The 17,428-nt window shown below is 29.2% G+C and overlaps 1 protein-coding gene across 3 annotated transcripts in view; it reads left to right on the forward strand.

The window, feature by feature from the left end:
* Positions 1 to 605: 605 nt before the first annotated feature.
* The window catches only part of LOC107457386 (uncharacterized), a 39,822-nt gene continuing 22,999 nt past the window's right edge, over positions 606 to 17,428 (forward strand). For all 3 annotated transcript variants that reach the window (XM_087169474.1, XM_087169476.1, XM_087169477.1), the window contains exons 1-4: positions 606 to 741; positions 9,681 to 9,829; positions 12,790 to 12,877; positions 16,506 to 16,579. In XM_087169474.1, the coding sequence (XP_087025600.1) occupies positions 9,707 to 9,829; positions 12,790 to 12,877; positions 16,506 to 16,579 (285 nt within the window). In that variant the 5' untranslated portion in view covers positions 606 to 741; positions 9,681 to 9,706. The remainder of the gene's footprint in view (positions 742 to 9,680; positions 9,830 to 12,789; positions 12,878 to 16,505; positions 16,580 to 17,428) is intronic.

A 17,428-nucleotide genomic window follows, 5' to 3' on the forward strand; every position in this document is an offset into this window, starting at 1 on the left:
TTACAATCTTATTTTTGGAATTTATTTCTATTGTTTTTAATATTTTATCCTAATTAACAATCTGCAAATTAATTTTTTGCATAATATAATATATAAGTACATTTATTAAGACACAGATAACATTAAAAAAAAAATCTTATTGCATCCTCAAAGTATGTGGGACCTCGATATATCAATATACTTCTCTGCAACAATATATTTATTTAGTAGCCAAAATATTGTTGTAGCAAGGTTTAACTGTATAATCACTGTTCTTCATATTACAGAAATCTGTAAAATGGTGAGAAATGTTATTCCAAAAATCTTAGGGAATTTAGTTTCGTCTGCAAAGGGACCACCCAGTAAGACTCAAGTTTAACCAATCCTATAAGGCTATAAACTAGTTTTGAATTGAACGTCATAGCAGCAGGAGGAGAACTCCTCCAGACTGAAAGTCTGGAGCTGTCTGCTGCTATGGTAACAAGCGAGCGTGCATTTCTAATGGGGATGAAATGGAGGAAAGAAGGTGTTGATTGGTTTACTCACGCTGACCTATGCCAACATTAAAGCAAAACTATTCACCCTCTCACCCCTATTCGAAGTGACCTTTCCTCGTAACCATAGTACCCGCCAAGACGCGAGACGGGTGTCTAGAGGAGTTTTCCTGAAAGCCGCATTATAGTTGGTAGTTTCTATAATCTACTACCCTTCACAATCTTTGGAACATTTTATTGAAGCTCTGAAGACGACGTACTAAACAGCGTGAGTAAAATCAAATAGTTTTTCTTCCTTGTATATTTCTGGATAATCAATGTTCTTTTGCAAGCGCTGAGCGTAGAATTTTTAGTCATATGTTTTGCTTTCGTTTAGTCATATGTTGTACAATTTTTAATAATATTAAGAGCTAAGTGATAATACGTAGTACAATTTTTAGTAATATTAAGTTGTACAATAATTGCCATCTTCCTACTTTAATAAAAAATTTCCTTTGAATTTTGTATTTTAGCAATTCCTTTGGAAATTGAAAAAATTTCGACTGAAATATTTTTTTTTAAGCGTAGAATTTTTAGTAATACTAAGTAGCATAATTTTTAGTAATATTAAGAGCTAAGTAATATTACGCTAACCGCTTTTATAAATACTAAGCGAAGAATTTTTAGTAATATTAAATTGCACAATTTTTAGTAATATTGAGTTGTTGAGTAATTGCCATTTTTCCTTCTTTATTAAAAAAATTCCTTTTATTTAGAAAATCGTCTGGTAATTGGAAAAAAAAAATTGTATTGAAAAAGATTACTTCAAAAAAAATCCTTTATCTTTTTATCTAAGCATAGAATTTTTAATGATATTAAGTTATACAATTTTTAGGATTATTAAAATTCCTTTAAATTTTGTTTTTTAGTAAATCCTACGGTAATTAGAAAAAGGAAAAACTGAAATATCTTTTTACATAAGCGTAGGATTTTTAATGACATTAAATTGTGCAATTTTTAGTTAGGTACATTAAAATTCCTTTGAATTTTAGAAAATCCTTTGGTAATTTTCGACTGAAATATCTTTTTAAACATTTTATTGCTTTAATGAAAATTAAATGTTGCCTAATAATCAAGCAAATCCCTCATCGAATGTTAAAATTAAAAATTTATTAAATAAATAAGTACAATTTCATTTTATTTATAGTAATCAAAAAATATTTCTTTCTTTATTATATTTTTCAACAAAAAAAAAAAAATGTAGATTTCTTTTAAAAAAATTTTAATAGGTTTTTTACGAAATTTCAGTATTGGAAAATTCAGGAATCTATCACTAAAATATGCATTTCTAATATCCCATATAAAATTCCAGTTTCTTCATTTTCAGGTATCGTAAAATAGAGGATTAAACTTTTAATAAATGAAAATTTTTAACTTTTCCGACAAGAAAAGTTCTTTTAACCCCTTAACAGAAAAATGAAAAATCATTTTGACTGTTTAATTTTGTTCCTTATATTAATATAAAAATTAGAAAATGCTTTTTTTTTATTATAAAAATGAAATTTTAAATGCAATAACTACTGTATTTATAATTTTTACATTCACTAAAGAAAGTAATGGATTACACAAACATCTAATTCAATTAGAGCAAATAAAACAAAATTTTGAAGCTAAATAAAATATTACTAGTATAATATAATATAAAAACACAACAATATGATTTTCAATACATAAATTTTATAAATCTTTTATGGTATATCCTAAAAACCCCACCCACATTTCCCTTTTTCTACTGAAGTCATAATCGGTGAAAAACTAGGACCACTAATGCCATCTATCTCGAAAAAAGTGAATTAAGTATCCTAAATGAGAAACGAAAGCAGCTCGGGCTTCACAAAATAGAAACGTTAATTTTTCTTCTGCCAAACGTTACTTCGGGTATCACAAATAATGCACATAGTAGTTGCCAGAACTGTATTCGGGCGACACTGACAAGGAGTTAATAAATAAAGATTTGTAACTTTTCCGACAGGAAAAGTGTTCTTAAAAATTGGGATTTTTGAAATTTATCGGAAGATAATTTTTATTATTTTATATTTTATTTATTACCAAAATCGGCATTGAAAAATGTTTCCTTCATTTCATAATTAGACTTAATAAATAGTTAAAACTATCGTTGTTTTTTAGACAAGACATAATTTGAAAACATACTTCATTTAATACTTTCATTATTTAATCTGTATCAAAAAACAAACTAAGAACTAAACAGTGTGAGGTGAAAGTTACAACAAGTGTCTTGGTATTGGATTTTTACTGAAATGTCTTCATGCAGTTAAACTACTAAAAGGAGGGGACCAAAATTTCAATTTTTTCATCCAATACTCAGGGGACCAAAATTTCGGTTCACTATAACCATACTGCAAACAATTTTAACTAATTTTTCTGAACTGCTCCCTTTTATTACACATCTATATTATATAAAACGCTAATACGTACGTATGTATCAATAAAACCGATGATATTTCTCTTCTCGCGCTGGCAACAGTTTTCATTTTTAATTGATAGGCTTCGGCCCGCAAGAGCACGTAGTGAACATCATATGTCTAATCGGGTGAATTCTCACCGAATTATCAAAAAAATTCTCACAAAATTATCTTCATCGAAGCCGATGCTTTACATCCGGCGTTCAGTACTATTTCATATTGTTTTACAACGCATGGTTTTAGCCCTCTGGTGGGAAAGACTTTAAAACAAAACTTACAAGTTACTTTTCTCAACAACTGAAATTTAGAATAGTGTGATTTAAGAAAAATATGTGAACTGTTTGCAATTTCAAATTAATATTGAAATGCTCAGGCTTAGAATTTTCTACAGTGAAACGTTTTCGGAACTTCAGTGTTCAAAAAAGTATACAAAAGCTAGACGTTAAGAACGTATCCAATGAGGGAGCATCGGATTGCGAAGCAATCCGAAATGAACTGCGAAAGCAGTTCCAAGGGTTGGCGAGCGCCAGCGAGCAAGGGGCGAAGTCTCCCAGTTATTTAAATAAATGACTAATAAAAAGGAGTACAAAAATAGCTAAAAAAAAATATGTAGTAACAAAAAAGTGTGTTAACTTTATTTTTTATCTTTTTCTTCATCTATTCTATTTTATTCTTCATCTTGCTTACAAAAAATTTAGGGAGGGGAAGCTGAGATAGAAGATGCAAACCAAGAAAGAAATGTTTATGGCTACATTCCTCTCAATAGATGGTTTTAAAAATCGGTATATGTATTTTATGTAGAAATTTCAAAAAATGAAGAAAAAAAAATCAGTCGAAGACAGAAAAACGTTCATAATTTCCAGTTTCCTCTCTTCTTTTAGTTCACTATCTTCACAATAAATAATATTGCCAGCCCTGGATTAAGACCTCTTGAGGCCCTAAACACTGAAAATATTTTGGTGCCCCTCTCTAACAATTAAAAATATATCTACTATTAAGTCAAGTGTTAATTCAAAATATAAAATCAAAATTTTTTTAAAAGAAAATATTTAGCCTAATTAAAACAAAAAAATTAAAATAACATAATCAATTGAAAACTTTTCAATTAATATGAAAAAAATAACTTCTGTTTGTGTATAACTACAATGTGCAAAAAAGCAAACACTTTGAATAACTTATGGTCGAAAGTTTGCATTTTTATATACTAAGAATCAAATAGTTTAAATTGGAAAAACAGACAAGTACTTTTACTAAAAAATATATACCTTTTTTTTCCAATTGATTCGAATTCTTGACTCTCGAAATAAATAGCCCTATCTCGAGAATTTTTTAAACGAACTTAAATATTTAGCACATAATAATAAAATTTATTTACCTAAAAATAGTTCCTTGTCAAAAATAATTTTTAAAAAGTATTAATTATTTTATATTTTATTTATTAAGAGAATAGGCGAAAGAACTTTTTGAAAATGAAAATTTAACAAATGTCATTTTAAATGACAAAATACAAAATTTAATGTGTACTAAATCAGTCAAATACAATTGTATTATTCAATTTCAAAAAAGTTATATATTTAACATTTAATTTCTCAAGATTTCGACAGATTTCGTTCAAATTTTGTATTTTACCATTTAAATTAATATTCTTTAAAATTACATAAAAATTTGTATATTTTTAAATTCAAAATTGCTCCGACTATTAATAATAAATAATTTTTAAAAAAAAACTATTTTTGACAGGGAATTATTTTTAGGTAAATGAATTTTATTATTAGATGCAAAAATTTTTCAATTCGGAGCAAAAAATTATAATTTTTAATACATAATTTTAATTTTATTTTTACATTTAAGTTCAATTAATTTTTTATTATTAAAATATAATGCCTTAGAAAAATTAAACTCTTCACTTACATTGATTTAGACATAATCAATATTGATAGATGAATAATAATTATTGATAAAATTATTTGAAGGGTTTAGCTACTATCTGAAGCAATATAAGCTTTGCACTATTACAGCATGCTTTCGAAAGCAATAATTTAGGAAAATGTTTTAGTACAATAAACTTTTTATGTGCATTCACGTAGGATTTTACCTTTTTTTTTCTTCCTTTCATGAAATTTATTTTTCTTCTCATACTTCTGTAAAAATGTCATAATAATTTTTAGAGTCGCAAAGAATAGTTTTATCTGTTCCTTATAATTTTTATTTACAAGAAATGGCTTTGTTAAAATAAGGAAAAATTATCGATACTGTAATTTCAATAGCCTATTGAAATATTAGCTATTTTACATATTAAAATTATGAAATTTAATTACGAATTGCAAATAAACTTTTAAGTTTTTAAGAAAAGATTTGCTAGTTATTTTACTTATGATACATTAAATGTTAAATGATATATTATATGTTAAAATAACCAACTTTGAAATACCTTCTACTGGATCTTAGTACACATTTTAACACAAAAAGGAAGAAAAAGAACTTTTGAATTTAAAATTTCGGTACAGGCATAAGATGATAAAAGAGAAATTTTGAAAATAAATATTTTCTAAGTGGAGGTACATCAAAGTTAACCATTATAACAAGGCTATTTATCAAACACCTGACTTTAGCCTTTCTTAAAAACAAATCAGTGATTTCGTTTGAACAAAATTAAACTTATATTTCATTAATCTGCCTTTAAAAATCTGTTCAAATTTTAATAATTAAAATTATTTGCCCAATGAAATGGAAGATTTCTCAAGTATTGTTTATAAAAACATTTTCAATAAACATTGGGGAAAAGGAACAAATTTAAATAGATTAAATGGTTACTTGGTGAAATCTAAAATTTCTGCACGAGTCTTGTTCGTCTTTATATGACCGTTGCCCGAAACTTTTCTTTTAAAATACTCACAAAAATCTTTCCCAAATTTGCTATTTATTTTTAATTTGAAATTTTCGGTAATTTTCTTAGTTCCCAATTATAATTATACAAATTTCGTAATAAGATGTACAAAATATAGTTTACTTGCACTAAACCCAATTCAATGATTGAAAATGATTTTATTGCTACTTATTTCTTACATTTGCTTTTAAAATTAAATCTGTTTTCATGGGTACTCTTTTTAACGAATTTTTCAGTCAACGAACATCCGGTTCACATTGTCCGGGGTGATTGTGCTCCGGAAAAAATCCGGATTTCCGGAATTTTCGCTAACAGTGATCTGGAAGTTTCCGGAGATCGAAGGTCCAGACGTTTCAAAATATCATTGATCACAGAAGTTTCCGGAAATCAAATTTTCAAAGGTGGAACTTAAAAACACAGTTTATTTTATTTGTTTGTAAGGGAGAGCCAGAGAGATACTTTATGAGCTTATATTCATGATTAATATTCATTTTTTATCAGTAAATAGTTGTTATAATCATGAACTCAAGAAAGAAAGACATATTTGTAAATTTTTAATTACTTCTCCAGGTCATCATAGCTATGTGTAAATGGTATAGGTATGTGTAAAATTTTAAATATATTTTAAGTAAACTAAAAAATATAAGAAAAAAACCTTGTTTAAATTTTTTTCAATTTAAACTGTTTTTTGTTTTTTTTAACTCAAGAAATTTTCCGGAATTTTGACTTGGGCTCACAATTACCCCTGCATTGTGAATTTACTCATCTTTTGTGCTCAACTTTTATAACATTTGTATTTATACAAGACTCTAAGGACTAAGAAACATCTAATTCTTTCCTTATTAAAAGACTAGCTGTTTGCATTCATATTACACAGTATATATTTTAAATCTTAAAATCTAATTTCAATATTCGATATATATAGATAAAAAAAATCATAAGTGATGCGAAGTGTGTGGTCTCGCAAATTTAACCTCTCCTCCACAAAGAAATTTCGAAAGATGATACTTACACAGCTCCTTTTTCTTAACTTAGTGAATAAAAAAAAATATTTGACTCAAAATTTAGAAATAAATTTTTGCAACGCAACCTTTACGTAATTTGATAACTTCTTTTTCCAGTTGCAATGAAAATATAATAAAAATATAGTATAAGCAAATATTTTTAAAAAATGTGCAACACATAAAAACAAAAACATGCATAACACAGTTTTTTTTTCACATCAAAAATCACATTTTCTTACGTCATCAAATCATTGCATCAGCATTTTGTAAATCAAATTTTTTTACATAAAAAAAATCAAATTGCTGAAGTATTAACTTTGTTACAACTGCGAAAAATATTCTGTAAACGTGAATCGTAGCAGTATTTTATAGAATCATTGTAATGGATAAATAAATAAAGCTTTTATCGCATAGAAATTCACTATCTAATTTCATTATAAGACCAGAAATTTTTGATTTATAGCATCTTTCGTTTTTTTCCTTTTATTATGTAAAATTTCGTACTTAGAAATGCTTGTTATCTACTATTAAAATGGAAGTTCAAAATAATAAATTTATAAGTAATGTTTCGAAGAAAAAAATCATGTACTGCGAACATTTAGTTAGACTTTGTGGTGCCCCCCTATCCTCTGGTGCCCTAAGCACGTGCTTAATGGTTAATCCGGCCTTGAATATTGCATGTGTATAGCAAGGCACGGGAGAGAACATTTCGTTCTCTATATCCGGGAGTTCACTATGACCCATGTTCATTATAACGGGGTTTGACTGTATTTTGAATTAACTTAATTTAAAATTCCATCTGTTTTCACACGCAGCTTTTTTTTTAAATTTTTTTTTACAAAATACTTTATACATTATACGCGTAATATAGTTACAGTCAGACCTCTATTTGACGAACGAATTTCTCTATTTTGCGATTTTTTTTTCGAGGAATCAGGAACATTTTGGAAATTTCTTTGTAACATAACTTCCAAATAGCGAAATGAATTCTCTATTTAAAGAACTTTTCTCTGACTTTGAGATCGACTTTCCTTATTTCCCAAAATATTTCAGAACATTTCAAAATTGTTAATGCGTTTTATGGGAAAAATAACCTTGAATTTAGTTTCGCATCCACTTAACTTAGAGAAAGCAGCAAAATCCCTTTCCCTTTTTGTTTGCATTTCAAGCAATAAACTCAGACAAAATTTACGAAATATATCAATAGCAAGAAAATTTAAGAGAGCATGTGGTAATATATGCTTAAAATTTATTTTTATAATAAAAACAGCTATAATTTTATTCATAAATTTAGCTTTTTTTTATTTGAAAATGTAGGTTGCATGAGATTATAACACTGGATAATGCTTTGCTCTATTCTTGCTTTCCATGCGGATTTCTTTAATGGTTGTGATTTATAAAACGAATAATGGATATTAGTTTACAAGATAAAGGTGTATCAATTGCTGTTTTAATTATGACTAGTGCTTATGAATTTAAAACCTGTTTTGTGTTTTTCAAGTATTTCAAAAGGTAATTTTCGATCAAACGAATTTTAATGGTGTACGGGGATGACGTCAAATATTATAATGAATTAATGCGGACGCTATTTTAAGTTACAAAATCAGACACAAAAACGTTCTTTTTCTGAATAAACATCTTTTTTTCCCCAATCGATTTACATTCCTGACACTGAAAAACATAGGGGGGGGGGGGCAGCTGCAATCTGGAAAATATGGTCTCAATCCCAATAGTTAGGTCAAGAGAGCGGTCAAAGGGAGACAAATAATTTTTATTAATTATATAATAATTAATATAATTTTAAATAATCGATTTTTTTAAAAATTTGATTTGCCAGGAACTATTTTTTTTTAAATTTTAACTTTTACAATGCGAAATCGCTTTATTTAAAATGATGTAAAATATTTATGTCTCAAAATTCAAAATTTTTTTGACTATCAATTTGTAAAATAATGAATAATTATAAAAATAATTTTTTCGGGATAAAGCTCTCGCCTCCCAATGAGGTGAACCGGGTTCGAATCCCAGCAATGGCTGGTCGATACGATTTCCGTACCCTACTCGCATCGACTACTATGCTGGCGTAAAATATCCTTAGTGGTAGACGCCTCATAGGTTAGAGCCCCCTTGCCACCAGGATAACCATGGCAGGTTTTCATGGTTTTCCTCTCCCTGTAACGCAAATGCGGGTCAATTCCATCAAAAAGTCCTCCACGAAGGCAAATTTCTCCCAATACTTGATCCAGGAGCTCCCTTGTCTTCTGAATTGGGTTCAAAATTACAAGGCTACGGAGTTGAGCATTAGTAATCGTGAACCCAAAAATTGCGTTGGCTGTTCAACGCTGGTTGTAAAATAAAATAAGGCAGTCTGTAGTTAGACAAGGAATAGAGGGCTCGCCTCCCAATTAGGTGAGCTAGGTTCGAATTCCAGCGGTGGCTGGATGGTAAGAATTTTTCACCCGATGCGCACCAACTGCAGTATTGACGTAAAATATCCTCAGGGAAAGACGGTCTGTGGGTTGGAATGCCTTTGCTCTCAGGCTAACTGTGGGAGTTCATGGTTTTCCTCTCCCTGCAACGAAAATTCGGGTTATTTCCCTCAAAATGTCCTTTCGAAGGCAAATCTCTCCCAATACTTGATGCAGCAATTCCTTGGATTCTAGACCCTAAATTGGGTCGGTTGTTCAACGACGGTTATAAAATAAAAATAAAATAATTGATATTAATAAAATAAAAAAAAATTGATGTGTGTCTCTTTCAAGCGGATAAAAGGGAGGTTTACTATTCTTATTTTTTTTTTTCCTCAATTGATCTCGGTATGCTAATTTGGTGTTAATATTGCGCTAATATTTAGATTCTAGATTTCATATATTTGCAAGTATGTCAGATCAAAATAACATCAAAGTGTACTGCCGAGTGCGTGGGCTGACTGATTATGATGAAGAAATTAAAGAAAGCAGTTATAGATTCCCTAAAGATAGATCAGTTTTTCACTTGTCTACGGTAAGTTATTTTTATAATTTCAGTCATGTGCTCTTATTTGGATTTTATCATATGCTTTTCTATACATACCCACGTCTAACTTTTTTATGGTTTTCTATTGTTGGTTCAACATAAACTCTGATGGTAACCATCAATAATTCCATCATGAACCATCATATTTCTTGATGGTAACCAACATAAGTAACCATCACCTCATTGTAGGAATTCGCGCTGATTTATGATGGTCCAACATTAGAATTGCAACTTATTTTGATGGTTTGTTCATTCTGAACCATCACGAATTTCGATCACAGTATCTTAAATGTTGGAACGATCATGAACAACCACCATTCCAATGTAGGTATTCGGACTGGTTTATGATGGTTCAACATTAGAATTGCAACTTATTTTGAACATTTTTCATCAATGAAGTTTGTAGCATATCAAAAACCATGAATACGTACTGGAAAATGTTGGATGATTGTGACCATCAAGTGATGTTGACCATCATTAATTACACTGAAACCATCGAAATTTTTTGACGGGACCATCAAGAATTTTGATGGTCTCATCAAAAAATTAATGTTAACTTAGTATGCCTTTAAGCATTTTGAATTGATAAATGAATTTTTATATTACCAGAAGCAAAACTGTCTTCTATTATTTTACTATATATATAAAAATCTAATAATGGTGTCGCAGTTTTTCTGTTATCAATACATTTTTATTGGCTGAAAAATCACGCGGTAGGATCCAGTTTCCCCCCATTAATTTTAATTTCGGTTTGGCTGTCATCAGCAGGAAATTGATATAAGTCATAAAGTTATTGTTTTTATATAAAGGTTTTTGTTTCTTTAATTTAAAATTACCTGCACTGAAATTATTATGTTTTTGATTTTGCTTGCTTTTTAAATTAAGAGTTTACAGTCCCTGGCCAAATTATTAGACATACTATAAGCTACTATGTGAAATTTTAATTATCAGGTGATACTATACAGCTTTATTATTTTTACGCGGATGAAACCGGTTTGTAATTGTTTACGTTCGTGTATTAATTGAATTACGATCTATAATATAAATTCAACAATTTGATAAATTAGACGATATATTATGTAAATATAGAATATTTATTATATCAGGTATTATATAAGCGTATTACAATAATTAGACCAAATTATTAGAAGCACTGTAGTTTTTTAATTATTGCATGTTTTGCACGAGTTTATAAGCAATACTTCTATATTGAAACACACATGTAATGGGTTTTTATTCAGGAGATTTTTTATGTACTTCCTATTTGTAGTAATTTTAACGTATTCCATTACAATGTTAACCAATTGATACACGAACGTAAACAAGTGCAAAAAGTCGCGTAAAAACAATCAAGCTGTATAGTATCACATGATGATTAAGATTTTACATAGAATCTTTAGTGCGTCTAATAATTTGGCTAGGGACAAGTACCAGTATTATGATAAATTACAAGTTTTGGTTATAATAATGTAATGTATGGCATGCTGTTGTCTTTCTTGCCTATTTGCCAAACCAGCAAGTGTGCCAAGCGAATTTAAGACAGAGAGTTTTTAAGTGGCGCCATCTATGGTCAAGAATACAATTTCAGACACACACAAACACGTTACATCCTGTTTTACAGGGTGGACATGATCATACATCCATTATGTTATGGTAACTTCAAAAGCTTTGTAAACCCGACAGAATTAACTAGCATCAGCCACAATTTTGAAAGCAATATTTATTTAATTATAGTAATTCAGTGGTTTTAGTAAATGATGTAAAAATTTTGATAAATAGGTTATTTTGTTCTATAAAATTTTAAGGTAAAGGGTGCAGGCACCCAGAGTTCTGGTACTTTTAACCACAATTCCATGCAACATTGTTCGTTGGATTAAATCTTAATGACTTGAATGAACAAATGTTTGCATGCTATATTTGTATGAATAATAAAATTAAATTTTGTTGCTCTTACCATTTTTTTCAAAATACTATTATTATTTTATACAATATCCATAATTTAGCCTTTTTTTTAAATGTAGGAAGAACTAAAATATTTTTTTTCCTTTATTCTCTAATTTATTTCTTTGGCATTTTTAGTAATTTTCTTCCTGTTGAATTCCAAGCGTAACAGAGGGGTAACCACTCGAAAATTTTATTCTAAAAAATATATTTAATACTTATGAAAACCAAAAATTCTACTTGAATATGCTGCTTTAGTGTGCAATGTTTAATTAATTGGCATAAAATAGTAAAAGAGCCTCATAATTAAATTGCAAGTCAATTAAAAGTACTTGTAACAGAAGAGGCATTAAAAATCCCACATTTTTGACATGCATAGTTATACTTACGCTAAATTTTGTGATTTGGACCATCCTAAATATTATCTGTAACTTTTTTTTTTTTAAATTATGACGTTTCAAGGTAAAATAAATTATTGTAAGACTTTTAAAATTGCTAACGCATTGTTATTAAGAGTAAATAATGCGTCGTTGCAGAGAGGACATGAAATGTAACAGAGGTCTTTCAAATTTGACAAACAGTTAAAGAGAATTCTGTTATTCAAAGTTGGTCATTCTTCGGTTATTTAAACTTGGAGTTGGCAGCACTGCTGTAATATATGACACGTGAACCCATGCTACATCATCGTACTTATAGTTGAAAGTTTTTATTTTGCCAGACAGTGTTGAGAAAAAGCACCACGTGCTTTGTTTGTTTCTTTCCCAATTTCAGTTATTTGGACAACAAAATTAACTAGAACCCTACTTTTTCCTGTAACTTTTTACACTTGCAAAACCATCTATTGCAACATCAAAAGAATTTCATCGAAATTTCAGCAAAAGAGAAGAAAATTCTCTAGGACTAGTGAATTTTTAAAGGGTTTTGAATTTAAGAGAGAAGTTTATCCCCCAAGTTCCCCTTACCCAAGTCAAGCCTTAATGAATAAGACTTTTTTTCTTCTTCCTTAGAAAAAAGTGTATATTTTTGATAAAGTGTTTGCTCCACACGCATCTCAGCAACAAGTTTACAATGATGTAGCTAAGCCAATTGTTACCAGTAAGTAAATAGTTTTCATTTTGTTTTATTCTAGCTTCTACAGAATATATATATATATATATATATATATATATATATATATATATATATATATATATATATATATATATATATATATATATATATATATATATATATATATATATATATATATATATATATATATATATATATATATATATATATATATATATATATATATATATATATTTATATATATATATATATATACATGAAAGGACTTTTAAGAGTTGATATTACATGATGCATATAGATAATTATCTGAGTGAGTTAAATGCTTGTACACTGTAAAAAATTCCGGATCAAAATAAAATAAAAAATGATGGCACCCTGAGTGTATCATTCGTCAAATTCATTTTATCGTAAAACACATTTTTACAGTAAAAGTTTACTATAATTTTTATAATTTTTTGTTCAGTAATGTTTATTTATTCGAGCCGTGAGGGCCCAGGGGATTAAGAGCGTTCGCCTTCCAGTGACGAGAACCGGGCTCGAATCCGGGTCGATGCGATTTCCGCATCCGGCTTGCACCGACCACAGTGTTGACGTGAAATATCCTCAGCGGTAGACGGGTCATGGGTTAGAGTCCCCTTGCTGTCCGGCTAACCATGGCGTGGTCCTCCTCTCCATGCAACGCAAATGCGGCTTAGCTCCATCGAAAAGTCCTCCACGAAGGCAAATTTCTCCCAATACTCGATCCAGGAGTGCCTTTGTCTTCTGGATTGGGTTCAAAATGACAAGGCTATGGAGTTGAATGTTTAGTACTCGTAAACCAATGAAATTAGATCGGCTGTTCAACGACGGTTATGAAATAAAAAGTATTGTTTATTTAATTAAAGTGATTCAGTGATTTTTAAGCAAATATTTCTCTAAAAATCACAGTATATTAAATTATTTTGCTCTGTAAAATTTCACAGTAATTTTATCCTGAAATTTTCACAAATTTTTTTTATTGAAATTAATGGCGCATGTGGATTATTTTTCGAGTAGTTTCCATGACAACAGGGCACTTTTCTGGCAATGGACACTAATATCCTCGATATGTTGGTATACCTCAATCAGTTTCTCTGACTCAATAGCATGAGAATAAAAAAAAAGGACAAAGGCAATTTGTCTGATTTTTAACTTAATCGAGTTACTATTTTTAGAAATTTTAGGAGGTAAATTACTGTAATAAAAACTACTAAAGCACTAATTTGAAGTAAAACTACAGTTCCTGATGGCCAAATTATTAGACGCATTATAATATTCTATGTAAAATCTTAATTATCAGGTGATGCTATACAAGCTTTATTGTTTTTACGCGGTTTGCACTTGTTTACGTTCGTGTGTCAATTGGTTGAATTAAACGATATTTGATATAAATTCGACGATTGGATAAATTAGATGATATATTACATAAATATAGAATATCTATTATATCAGGCATTATAGTAGTATATTATAATAATTAGATCAAATTATTAGACGCGCTCTTGTTTTTTAATAATAACATGTTTTGCTCGAGTTTATAATATGCAATACTTTTATATTCAAGCATACATGTAATGGGTTTTTATTCAAGGGGTATTTTATATACTTCCTGTTTGTATTTACTTTTAACGTACTGCATTACAATGTTAACCAATCGATACTAAAGCGCAAGCAGATGCAAACTGGTTTCATTCGTGTAAAAATAATAAAGCTGTATAAATACCATCTTATAATTAAGATTTTGCATAGAATCTTTAGTGCGTCTAATAATTTGGCCAGAGACTGTAAGAGAAAAAAAAAATAAATAAAAACAAGAAAATCTAAATAAGTAAGATATTTATTCGTTTTATTAAAATTCAGCTTGTAGTTTAAGGAAATCGTGTTTGAAAGATTATAGCGGAGAGTGGGGTCAATTGTAACAGGCCACGATTGTAACAGAGCAAAAATTTCGAGTATCGGGTTCTAGATTTGGTTCCTAGGTAGCGCACAAGGTGTATTTAATAAATCTACATGTACACCCTTGATGGCAACCATTTTTATGTACTTTTGAAAGAGTTACATCACAAAAGATATTTTCACGCCACGCAAGTACTTTTTTTGGTATTAGAATATTATATTGTAACAAAGTAATTTTGTTTAAACAAATAAAATTTAGTAATCGAATATGTAAGTGGACACTTTAATTAACAATTCAATAAAAAAAAGAGATTAGTTTTGCTAATTAACTAGCATTGTTTTTAACAAATGAAGCTGAAATGGCGTCTTGGGGACGATTGTAACAATAAGTAAAGGGACGATTTTAACAGCTGAAAATAAATAATCCTATGTTTGCAAACCATTCCTTAACTCTTTAAGAACCACCAGTAGTTTCCTATATCATTTATATTATGTTGCATGTGCATTATTTCATTTGTCACTTTTCACAGCATAAATTAAAATTTTTAACCCCTTAAAGCTAAAAGTTTAACCCTTTAGGTTTCTGCTCATTATTATTTTTATTCCTAAAATATCACTACTATTTTGATCAATAAAAAAATATATCACAACTATGATAATATGTATAATTAGCTATGTTTTAGTTGAATTTATGAACTGTTACAATTGACCCCGTAAGTGGAGACAATTGTAACAACTGCACGACTGTCAAAAATTGTTAATAACTAATATAATAATATTTAAAATCAGGTATTTATTTTTCTTCTTGTAGAGGATAGTCTACTTTACTCGTCTGTCAATTAATACTAATAATATATTGGATTTTTTGTTAGTTAAAAATAGTTAAGTAAAAAATGATACAATTGACCCCACTCTCCCCTACTAATAAACAATGTTTGCAGGTTACCAACGTAATTGAAAAATTACAGCGATGTTCTCTTTTCAGTATTGAAATACAGTCGGACCTCTATTTAACGAAGTCGTTAAATCCTGATAATGAGTTCGTTATGTGGAAAATTCGTTAAACAGAAAATCACTTTTGAAATACTTAACACAAAACAGGCTTTAAATTCCAAAACAGTAGATATAATTGAAATAGCAATTGATACACCTTTATCTTGTAGACTAGTATCTGCTATTTATTTTATAAATCTTAACCGCAAAAGAAATCTGCATGGAAAGCAAGAATAGAGCAAAACATTATCCAGTGCTACACTATCACGCTACATATCTTTTCAACGAAAAAAAAAGGAGCTAAATTTATGTATAAAGTTATAGCTGCATTTATTTTAAAAGTAACTTCAAATACATTACCACATGGGTTCTTAAGTTTAATTGCTAATAAAATCTGTTAATTTTGTCTGAGTTTTTCGTTTGAAATGCAAACAAAAAGCGAAAAGTGGCTTCGAAAATTATTTCAAAGCCATTTCTCCTATAGAATGCGTTAACAAGTTTGAAATGTTTCGAAATATTTTGGGAAATAGGGAATGTGGTTCTCAAAGAAATGTTCGTTAAATAGAAAATTCACTTCGTTACTCAAAAGTTATTTTAAGAAGAAATTTCCAAAATGTTCTTCGTTCCTCGAAAAATTTCGCAAAATAGAGAAATTCGCAAAATGGAAGTTCGTTAAATAGAAGTCCGACTGTATTTTAATTTTTCCATTTCATGCATTTTCATATTATAATCATCGATTATATAGGTGTTCTTGAAGGCTACAACGGCACCATACTTGCTTATGGTCAAACATCAACTGGAAAGACATTCACCATGGAGGTAATATAATGATTTTTTTTTCTCAAAATGTTTAGTTTAACTGTTTAAAGCTCAAACAAAAATATATTTTGTACGAATTTAAGAATGCATATCCCCCGTAGCAAAATAAGGTTTATTTTCCCTTAACAAAAACCTTTTTTAATGTAAACATAAAAAGATACGGCTTGTAATACGGTTTACGTGTAAAACTAAAAACCTTTTTCCAGTAAAGCAAAAATGTTGCGGTTTCAAACCTTTCATCCTAAAAGGATTAAAAAATTGTTTTTTAAAGTTTTTTTTAAAAAAATATTGCCATTTAGGTAAAATGGTCACTTAGGTTCATAAAGACGTTTTTTCTGAGGTCACACTAGCGATAGGATCAAATTGCATTGTCCCTTAAAATTTCATAACAATGTGGATTTTAGCTGAGCATACAAGACTTTGAGAAGAGAAACCTTATAATGACCTACATTTAAGATTATCTTCACCTTGAGACTAGCTTAATCAAAGGATTTTTTTCACCCTCGAACGCCCTAAGTCAACCTCGATTTGAGGTTTTGATATAGAAGGTTGTTTTGGAAGGTTTTGGATTAGGGCAATATCCGTAGAATAGAGCAGATTGTCACACATATCTTTTTAAGGTTAGAAGATTTACACGCAAACCGCATAACAAACCTTTTTAGGTTTATATTAATAGGTTTTTGCTGACTGAAAATAAACCCTATTTTGCTATGTGGGATAGTCTTCAAACAGTGAACCAAATCATATTTAAAAGCCTGTCGTTGGTGCAAGCAATTAGCTCTTTTCTGTTGTTGTTGTTGTTTCTAATGTCACTTGCCACATTAGCAAGCCAGCTTGGCGAAGCCGAGC

This window comes from Parasteatoda tepidariorum, chromosome 8 (assembly GCF_982258835.1).
Source record: "Parasteatoda tepidariorum strain Cologne lab strain chromosome 8, Ptep-v5.0, whole genome shotgun sequence".
NCBI classification, from domain to species: Eukaryota; Metazoa; Arthropoda; class Arachnida; order Araneae; family Theridiidae; genus Parasteatoda; species Parasteatoda tepidariorum.